We start from the raw sequence: 10,914 nt of genomic DNA, 5'->3' as shown, positions 1-10,914 counted from the left end.
GACTGTTTGTGAAAATCGACCTCCGATCCTCCAACTTTCTTCTCTGGAGCATCTGAAGCTTGATGCAAAACATCAAGTTTTGTGGTAGAGTTGATGTTTTGCATCAACTTTTATGCAAAACATCGAGTTGTGTGAAAAAGTTGATGTTTTGTATCAAATCGATGCAAAACATCAACTTTTAGGCTAGATGTTTTACATCAATTTGATGCAAAAGATCAACTTTTCCACACAACTCGATGTTTTGCATCAAGTTGATGCAAAACATCAAGTTTTATGAAAAAGTTGATGTTTTACGATTTTATGCAAAACATCAACTTTTCCATAAAACTTGATGTTTTGTATCAAAGTTAATGTAAAACATCAAGTTTTGTGGGAAGTTGATGTTTTACATAATGTTGATACAAAACATCAAGTATTGTAAAAAAGTTGATCTTTTGCATAGAGAGTTAATGTTTTGAATACAAAGTTAATGTTTTACATCAACTTGATGGAAAATATCAAATTTTCATAAAAGTTGATGTTTTTGTATCAAGTTGATGGAAAACATCAACTCTTAGCTGAGAAGTTCTTACTCAACATTAAGTTGGCCGTAAATGTTGTAGCTAAAACATCCTTATAGTAACCAGTAGGATTCGAACCTAAGTCCTTGCCTGATATTTTACAAAAAAGTATTTTGGAGAGTATAAACTTTTGTTTCTTAAAGAGACCTTTTTCATACTTTCTAAACTCATTTAATAACTAAAATTACCATTTAACCCTTTTTTGTCACATCAAGGATACATCTTATTTAAAAATGAGTGTGGAATTATTTTTCAAAACTTAGACAACTTTTAAATAGCTTATTCATAATATTTTAAAATTCATATGTACGTACTGAACTCTTTTTAAAAAAGTATATATTATCAATTAAGAAATTGTGATACTCAAGAGCTTCAAAATGGATTTTAATACTACTCTCATCGAGAGCCAAAATAGGGTTTTATAAGTAAGATAATAATTGTATCAAGAGATAACGCTTTTGTAATATAATTATACAAATAGTTTTTTATAGTTGCACTCTGTAGCACATCCTGAATTATGCTAACATGGCAGATGACCCAAGGATTCTAAGCTTCAAGTGTACACATAGAAGAAAAAAATTATATTTGTGATAGTGCAGAAGAGGATGCCTCGTCTACCTTCTCGGGGAAAGGCAAATCGACTAGTGATGGTGTAGCAATGATTATGAGGAAGCATACCTATGCCATAAGCTATATATTTAGAAAATGCCTTCATTTTATAGTTGTATTATTTTTTTAATGGATTGAAGATGGAAATAATAAACATTGTCTCTATTTTGGCATGCTTTTTGAAAACTTATTGTTAGATTTTTAATTATAATCTCAAAAAGTAAGCAAAACGAAGTCTTTTTTTTTCATGTTAATTTTTGTAAGAAATGTGTAAAGTGCCCAAAATATTATCGTTTTTTGGTAGTGTTGTACACATGCATAGATCACTTTTTAAAAAGAAGCAAAAAACTAAACTTTTTTTAATGGAATCTTTGAAAGATGCCAAATGTTTCTCGTTTTTAAGAAATATTACCTATTTTGTCCGCAACAATGTTCATTCACACCCTGGAAAAATGTCTATCATGCTTAAGAAAGATCTTTGAAAGGTGTAGGCTTTATCGCATATCATTGAACCCTTTCAAATGGGTCAACCATGGAGTAACCTTGGGACATATAGTGTCCAAAAATGGTATTTCTATAGATGAGGGAAAAATCAAAGTCATTTTGGACTTACCGCCACCCACAAACTACAAGGGAGTTCAAAGATTTATGGGTCATGTTGGCTACTATCAATGATTCATATTATGCTATGCTACGATAGCTAGATCTTTGTACAAGCTTCTCACTATATTTGAGTGGACAAAAGAATGGCAAAAAGCCTATGACACATTGAAGCAAGCTTTGGCTCTAGCACTCCCATAACAAGTGCCAAATTGGAATGTTATCTTCCATGTGCATATTGATGCTCCTAACTTTGCAATTGGATCCATCCTAGCCAAGCCCAGCCTAACGGATTATAAATTGGACTACCCTATTAGTTTTGCAGGTCGTCAATTGAATGAGGCTGAAACTAATTATACCACCATAGAGCATGAGGGTTTATTAATGGTATATATTATTAAGAAATTTAGGCATTACCTTCTTGCTAATAAATTTATTTTTTGTGTTGATCATCAAGCCTTCTTGTATCCTCTTAACAAACCATGCTCCACATGGAGAATCACAAGGTGGTTATTGATTCTTCTTGAATTTGATTTTGTTATGGTTGTGAGGCCTAACAAAAAACGTGTCACAGTGGATCATCTATCATGTATACCTAATGGTGAAGCACCAATTAGAGTTGATGATGAGTGACTGTATGCTACACTATTCAAGGTTGAGGATATTCTAAAGTGGAGCAAGAAAATTGTTATTTTTTAAGCTAATTTTTTCCCAGAAGGAAAGGAATTGAGGAAAGATTTAGCAAGAAAGTTGCAAAAAGAGAGTGTGCCTTACCAACTTATTTGCCGAAAGTCTTTATAGAAGAGGTGTCTCTACCTTGACTCAATGTAAGATAATGGAAGAGCTCTTGTTAACCCTAGAAATGGTTAACATTCCCCCCTTCTTGATGCCGACCGCATCCTCATGATTGCGTGGAAGACCTTTGTATGAGGAGAATTGAGAAGCTTTGTTGATGGCTTTTGATGTTAAGTGACGTTCAATGGTCCTTGATCCTCCAGAAGGAATGAGAAAGTCTAGTTATTAAATGAAAAGGTTAGAGATTAGTAGGAATTTTGAATGGGGTGGGGGTTTTTACGAGTGATTGCATTTTTATATTTTTGTGAGCATTTTTTATATGGGTTACATTTTTTGCTCACTTTATTTTTGGCAATCACAAGCAGAGTTACATGTTATTGGTGTTAGTGGGGGAATCTAAGAAATGTTAATAATGGGGGGAGGGGGGGGGGGAGAAGAGAAGGAAGGATCTAGAGGAGCGTAGATAAAATCATCAGAACGAAATTATGATTCTCAGTTCCTCATTTGATTCATTGAAGTGACATTCATCATTTGTAGAGTTTAGCCTTCAATGATGTCCCTTTTTGTGGCAGAATTCTTGTCAAATGTTGTTGAGTAGGATCTATTTGTGTATGCTTCTTCCCATTTCTTTTTATGCTTTTATATATATTTAAGTGTTCTATAAAATAGATATAAATGAAGTACATGAATTGAGTCAAATAGACTCTTATTGATGTGTTTTGAAGACTATAGTTTTTATTTGGAGAGGTTTGTAATTTGAATAAAAATTCAAGGTGATGGGTTGTACCATTGATGACAGACTTTTGCCCACCATGGCCCCCCCATCCAAAGATGTACCTAGAAAGTTTTCAATGGTGAGGCTTTGGTGCAAATTTCCTCCAGTAGTGCATGAGTATGGATATGTACTCTCATGGAGCAGCTGCTACATTAACTTAGCCAAAAGAGCAGTAAGGTATTAAGCTTAACAAAAATGTATTGGTTATTGAAGATTGTTGGGAGTTTCTTATGATATTCTACCATGTTTTAGGTAGGCCATTTGTGTGACTCCCTTGTGTTTTGTCTTTTTATTTGTTTTTTTTTTTTTTGGGTTACCACCTTGTAAGCAACAAGTTCTTGTGGTTACTCTCCTTTTTGAGAGAATAGGTTCTTATGTTTTTTGCATAGCTTTTGCACTCATGCTTCTCATCTACAAAGGGGTGAAAAATTGTGAGTTTGTCCTTTATGTGCTCATTGTAGCTGTGGGGATTGATTCTTGAATTTATGGCATAATTGTTATTGAGGCGGTATGTATAGCTTCTAGTTGGTTACCATTGGTGGCGGTGACCGAACACGCAAGCTCTTGTGTATGTATTTTCTGCATGAGAAGGGTTGAGTGGCTTGCTTGGTGTTGCTTGGGCCTCTTCTTGTCAAACTTTAGGTAAAGTTCTTGGAATTGAAGTCGATGATGGTGAGTCTTTCTTCACTTTGTTTGATCTTAGCAACCATATGATGGGATTTCAATCATAATATCCTTGTTCTTGAAGGACGTGCACAAGCACCCATCTTTGATGAACATTATGAATTGGTGGCTGATGCTTTTGGTATTGAGGTTTCTTCACCCATGTCCAGCGAGTGTGGGTTCCTAAATAGATCTAGCTATATAAGATAGTTAATCTCTTGCCGCCCGTGAGATCCAAAAAACTAGAGTTCAGGCTATACTTGAAGGGAGGAAGTTGGTCCACCATCTAGAGGCTGTGCCCCCATCAAACCGATCAATCACGTGAGAGTACCATGATTTGCTATGTCCATCCTGATGTAATTGCATCGATGAATTAAGAGTCACCAATCTTGAGCATATAACCTCCATATTAGTAGTTCTAGATCAGCCATCGGAGCTCCTTTCATAGGAGTTTTATCTTGTATTGAGTATACATTGCATGTTATATCTCTCTTATAGGGAGTAGCAACCTATAATCAAAAATATTTAAAGGCAAGTAACTATCTAGCATCATGGAAGAATCTAATAGAGCAAGCAAGAAAGAGTAGACAAGAGAAGAGCTCACAAGTATTCTATTACAAGGGAATGCATGTGTAATGCTTATTTTTAATAAAATTGACCTATATATAAGATACTAGTTTTCACACACTAGGTCGGTTAAAACTAAAAAATGTCATGGTCGTTGTTACTAGTCTTATAAGCAAGTAAGTACATGAAGTTCTTAGACTTCCCCTATTTGACATTAAGCTCATGGTAAGGCCATTTTATATGTTCCAATGTCATCTTATTAAACATAGGTGCCCCTTCAAGCAGGTAAGATGGTAAAGCATCTTACAATAGGATGGGTAGATGTTAAGTAGACTTTTTAATGGTGTGCACGTCCTCAAGTCACCTAGGTTAGTGGGGGTGAAGCTTGCTGTTGTATTGAAGAGGTGTGGATGTTCCAAAAGACATGTCGTGAAGTTGGCATGCAATGTTAAATGGTAGAGTGGAGATTGATTCATAGCCAAGGATACAAGCCACCTAATGAAGGTGTGAAGGTGTGGTGAAGCTTGTTGTCATATCGAAGAGGTGTGGATGGTCATGTGAATTCTTACAAGCCATCAAGATTACAGAAGATAGGTGCTCATTCAAGCGGGTAAGATGGCAAAGCACCTTATAATAGGATGGGTGGATGTTAAGCAGCAAAGTGATTAACATTCCCCCTTCTTATTGGTGTGCATATCCTCAAGTCACCCGTTCAGTGGTGGTGGGTGAAGCTTGTTGTCATATCGAAGAGGTGTTGATGGTCTAGGACATGCTGTGAAGTTGGCATGCAGTTAGTAAGTGGTAGAGTGGAGATCGGTTCGTAGCCGAATGCGTGAAGTTGTGTTGAAGTTTACTGTCATATATAGAAGAGGTGTGGATGGTCCAAGATATGCCATGAAGTTGGCGATGTTAAGCGGTAGAATGGATATCGATTCGTTGAATGTAGGCCATCTAATGAGATGGAGAAACCTAAAGGAAAACCTATTCAAGCAAGTAATCCATTTACTAACATGAACATACAAGAAAGCAAGGGTAGAGAAGAGAATTTTCCATAAGTTCTCTATTACAAGGGAATGAATGTGTATTACTTATACAAGTGACTAGTTTTCACATAAATTTCACACTAGGTTGGCCACTTAAAAATGGTCCAGCCACTATTACCAGTCTTTAGCAAATATGTATATGAAGTACTTACACTTCCCCTATTAAGCTCATGGTAAGGCCACTTTATAATTACAAAAGATATGCGCCCATATTAAGCTCATGATAAGGCCACTTTTTATATGTTCTGTTGTTGCAGTTTTACAAAAGATGGGCACTCCTTTGAGTAGGTAAGATGGAAAAGAACCTTATGATAGAGGCGGGTAAGATGGAAAAGAACCTTATGATCTTTAGGACCACTATTACTAGTCTTAAGCAAGTATGTACATGAAGTTCTTAAACTTTCCCTATTTAATTAAGCTCATGGTAAGGCTACTTTACATGTTCCAGTTCCATCTTAAAAGATGAGGTGCATGTCGAGCGAGTAGGATGGCAAAGCACCTTATGGTAGATGCCTTACAGTAGGATGAGCAAGCGAAACCATGCTAACCTACAAGAAAGCGAGTAGGATGGCAAAGCTTATGGTAGGTGCCTTATAATAGAATGAGCAAATGAAACCATGTTAACCTACAAAGTGGTTAACACACATATCAATTGGTCTTAATAAATTAAGAATAAGGTATGTGAAGAAAGTATTTAGTGGCTCATTAATGAATTTGTTTATCAGTGTTCATATATCCAAGAAAAAGAGAAGATGCTCTCATCAGTAAGAAAAAAATATTTTTTTTATAGAACACAAATTCAAGTACGCTGGATTTTTTTAATAATATTTAATACTAAATTAATCTCTTGATTTTTACTAAGATTACAATTATAGATATGGCATGAACTTAAGTTTTTATTTTAAATGTTTTGAAAGTGCTTCATCTAAATGATCAAGTGAATGCATTGACTTTCAAAAGGCGATCCATAGTTGCCACTAGTTCTCTAGCTAGGTAAAGATCGCACTATTACATAGCAGTATTGTGGGAGATTAGGCTTGGACATTAATTAGACTCTATTTTAGAACCGAAAGAATAGTTGTGGGTGCCAAATTATGAGTGTGTACTTGGAGATATTGGTTAGCTATTTTTTCCATAGATAAAACCTCCCCTTGTAAAAGCATCATGAATTGTATTTTTGCAAATGTCAAAGAGATTTGGATTTATATGCTTTTTTATTTTTGGTAATATCTTTTTAAACGAAAAAAATTATTTTTTATTTGAATTTTTTCATCAATTTGATACATAATGCAATCTTCTTAAGGATTCAATTCTTCTTTCATTAATATTTGATGTTTTTGTTGTTTCTCAACTCTAGTAGCTTAATTGTCATGATGATAAAGATTAATATAAGGATAATGATTAATGGTGAACCTAATACCAAGAAGACATTTTTAAAAGTTATCTTGAGAAGAGGCAAGAAGCAAATTTTGGCTCTCCATTTTTTTAAATATTTTTAAATTTTAAAGGGGGCTATAAAAGACTCCCGTAAAAAAATTGGAGCTATAAAGAGACTCCTTTATCTTCAAGTAAGGTGGTAAAATTAATGGGAGTAATAAAAAGCCCCTCTCTTAGGAAACTGGGGGCTAAATTTTAACCCGACTTTTTTATGCAAGTGGCAAAAAGGGGGGACTCAATAAATTTATGGGAGTCATAAAAAGGCTCCCTTTTGGGAAGCCTAAAAGTAGGGACCAAATTTTAGCCCCCTGTTCATGCAAGTGGCAAAAAAGGATGGCCATATCTTCCCTTGTTTTAAGGGAGGAACATTGAAGTCACCATAAAAAAGCAATCCAAAAGGGGAGTTTTAGCTCCCATTTTGACTTTATAGTAGTGAAAGTTTCAAAAACGCATCTCATATGCTTAGTACCATTATATTCTTCCAAGGAAGGGCATGTCTATTAGCTCTTATACTTTTTAGAGAGAAGTGTGCCAACTCTCCACTCACATCAAATTGTGGTTTTATTGCTTATATATTAATTTATATATAAATATTTATTCGTATGTTTTCAAGTAGTTTTTGGAGAGAAGTGCGCCAACTCTCCACCCACATCAAGTTTCAAAAACACATCTCATATGCTTAGTACCAAAGTGCTCACATCAACATTCTAAAAATAGATATCATATGCTGGTACTAAAGTACTCAAATCAAATTTCTGTTTCTAAAACTATATATTTTGTATTATTGTGAATATAAAATACACTTTTCTTACCCATTATTGAAATCCGAACCCATCTCATGTGCTCAATACCAAAGTGCTCAAACCAAAGTTCTAAGGACACACCTTATATGCTAAGTACAGTTTCGAAAGTCAAATATTGTTCCAACGAGGAAGGATGCATTCCTTGGCTCTTGTAATTTTGGAGAGAAGTGTTCCACCCGCATCAAAATTATAATTTTATTACTTATACATCTATTACATATTAACCATGGACAACCAAGGCACAAGGACAGGAGAGAAAAAAGAAATCCTGGATTTCTGAAAAATAAGAGGGAAAAATCCCTTCGATTGCTATTATCTATCAGCATGTTTGTTGCCGTTTTTGACCCTTTGTGTTCCGACGTCCATTCTTGCGTTTCGCTTCTTAATGTCTTTTACATACCGCAACAACGTGCGGGTTTAGTACTAGTATATATATATATCTATATATCTATATATATATATAGATATATATATATGTATATACCCATCTCCTCCAAGCAATTTATTAAAAATTAATTTAAGTGTTTGATTAAGAATTTCTTGGCAGCCTCAATGTTATATCTTGCGGAGACGCCTATCTTGTAGAAATCTGTAGGTTTGTTGTGCTCCGAATGATGAAAGAAGGGCAAGATAATCATGCGGATGCGAAAGCCCAGGAGTACTGCAAGCTTCGTTTGAGATGGAGAAGGAACGAGGTGGCAGGGGCGGTGTTCGCCACAGTGGTGGTGGTGGCGATGGCCGGAACCTTCGTGGGTCTCCCGCACAAGGATGCCATAGCTGAGTTTGTTCTTCTGTCCCGCTTGAAAGCAAGTCCAAAACAGCCGCCTGCTGCAGGTCTGCGCATTCTGGAGCTCTTACGCAACAATGGATCTACAGCTTGCCACCACGCCCGCACTCATGGCTCCGCCGCCCTCGGTTTGCCGGACAACTACACAGATATGGGTGGAATTCGCTTGCAAATCGGCCGCACTTTCACTTTCATCCTAGCCTCCCTCACTGTTAATGGGACCCGGCGGTGCGCCGGCGGTGATTTCTACGAAACACGCCTTGTGGGCGAGCATTGGGTTTCTCGGCCCCCGGTGACTGATATCGGCGACGGTACCTACTCCGTCACGATATCCGTTGACAGGAACTTGCCGGGAGTGTACAACTTCTCAGCGTTCTTGCTGTTCGACAACATGCACGGGCTGGACTTCGACCCAAGGCTGTGGGGGATGGTGAAGGAGGTGGTGAAGCTACAGGTAACGTTAACGGAGCCGGCGACCCGCGGGGCGGAGAAGCCGGCGGTCTTGTGCAGAACGGCTGGCAGCGATGGCGGCGGGGGGAGGTGGACAAGGGGGTGGTACAACGCGACGTGCGAGGCTGACAGAGAGGGGAGGTACAGATGGTGTGTGGATGATGAGCACGCGCAATGCGATGGGGTGTCGTGCCAAGGCAAGGTGGCGTTGCTGGAGAGCAACGGCTGGGTGTATTCTACGCCAAGCTGCGCATTCCGCATAAGGGATGAAGATGAAGCTTGGCAATGCTTGCATGGGCGCTGGCTGCTCTTCTGGGGCGACTCCAACCTGCAGGACGCCATCTCCAATCTCTTGTTTTTCATCCTGGGCTTGCAACGCCGCCCCCATACCGACCGCATCTCGCACAAGCGCTACGCCAACCCGCGCAACCCCCGCCAATCCCTCCTCATCTCCCTCGTCTTCAACGGCCACTACGAGTCTTCCCTCAACAGCCTCGGCCTCGCCTCCTTGCAGAACGCCACCTACCGGCAACGCCTCCGTGAGCTCTATCGCTCCGTCCCTGGCGGCCCTGACGCGGTCATCTTCACCACGGGACTGCACGACGCCGAGCACTTCGCCACCGCCGCCGACTTCTCCACCGCGGTGGACTTTGCCGGAGACTTCTGGAGCGGCCTGCTCGCCGCCGACAGCCAGCGTCGACGTCCGGTGGTAGTGCTGCGTACCGCTGTGGCACCCGCTGGCGGGGCACGGTGGCGGGACAAGCAAGCGAATCCGCAGAAGATGGAAGCGTTCAATGCCATAACGGTGGAGGGGATGCGCAGGAAGCTTGGCGAGGACGTCGTGCATGTGCTGGACGCATACGATGCTACGTTTCCCTTCCACTTCGATCACAACTACAGCGATGGCGTGCACTACGGCCGCGAGCCCAACAGCGGCCATCCTCCCTGGTTTGGACGACCGCACCAGTACTTCGTGGACATCATGCTCGATCATATGCTCCTCCATTGCCTCTGCTCCCACCTCCCTTCCCCACCTGCCCAAAGCTCAACACACACTTGAAAAATGTTTCCCATTATGCTTGTATTACTCTAGGTGAGTTTGGAAGTCTCTAGTCCCTAGGTTAAAGGTTCGATTCTTCTCTGTGCAAGCGGTGGCACCTATGGGTGTGCGGGTTCAGATGTCTCGAGTTCAGAGGTTAAGGGTTCGATGGCACCCATGGGTGTACGGGTTTAGAAGTCTAGAGTTCCGAGGTTAAGCGTTCGATTCTTCTCTGTGTCACCGATGGCACGTATGGGTGTTGGGGTTCGGAAGTCTGGAGTCCTGAGGTTAAAGATTCGATTCTTCTCTGTCTTAGCGGTGGCACGCATGGGTGTGCGGGTGTTGATGTTCTTTCAAATTTCTCACTAATTCGAAAATGTATTATGTGGATTCAATATAAAGTACTTTCAATAACAACTTACAAATCATGTCCTGCGCTTACTTGTGATTTGCAAACCTCCAAAGTCTTGTTATATCCTTTGATTTCGTGACAAACATTTGGCAATCAACTATCATTCTTATCAACCGAAGGTGTTACCCACACATTAGGTATCACACTACCATCGGCCTCTATGGCAATCTCCTCTAAGCGAGCTATAACATTGAGTGCACCTCTATTTATGACAAGACTCATGGTATGTTTGTGCCCCAAAGAGGGCTTCATCATCCCTCTCCTTTTCCTCTCAATTCAAATATTGAGTGCACCTCTATTTATGAGGGGGTTGTGTGACAAAGGGGGCTTCATCCTCCCTTTTCATCCTAGCTTCAAATTTAGCCACCCTGATT

General features: G+C 39.4%; 1 protein-coding gene across 1 annotated transcript; it reads left to right on the top strand.

Moving 5' to 3' along the window:
• Window positions 1-8,466: 8,466 nt before the first annotated feature.
• On the top strand, window positions 8,467-10,149 carry LOC147608016 (uncharacterized). Its single transcript, XM_086790146.1, has one exon. It carries the CDS (start codon window positions 8,467-8,469, stop codon window positions 10,147-10,149), a length of 1,683 nt encoding a protein of 560 aa, XP_086646272.1.
• The last annotated feature ends 765 nt before the right edge of the window (window positions 10,150-10,914 follow it).

Source organism: Cibotium barometz, chromosome 54, assembly GCF_041138505.1.
Source record: "Cibotium barometz isolate CiBa-2024 chromosome 54, ASM4113850v1, whole genome shotgun sequence".
Taxonomy (NCBI): Eukaryota; Viridiplantae; Streptophyta; class Polypodiopsida; order Cyatheales; family Cibotiaceae; genus Cibotium; species Cibotium barometz.
Note: the sequence above shows the minus strand (reverse complement) of the source record. Positions and strands in the feature narration are given on the sequence as shown.

Coding starts and splice junctions, on each gene's coding strand:
- LOC147608016 (XM_086790146.1), top strand. CDS start 8,467: ATGAAAGAAGGGCAAGATAATCATGCGGATGCGAAAGCCCAGGAGTAC.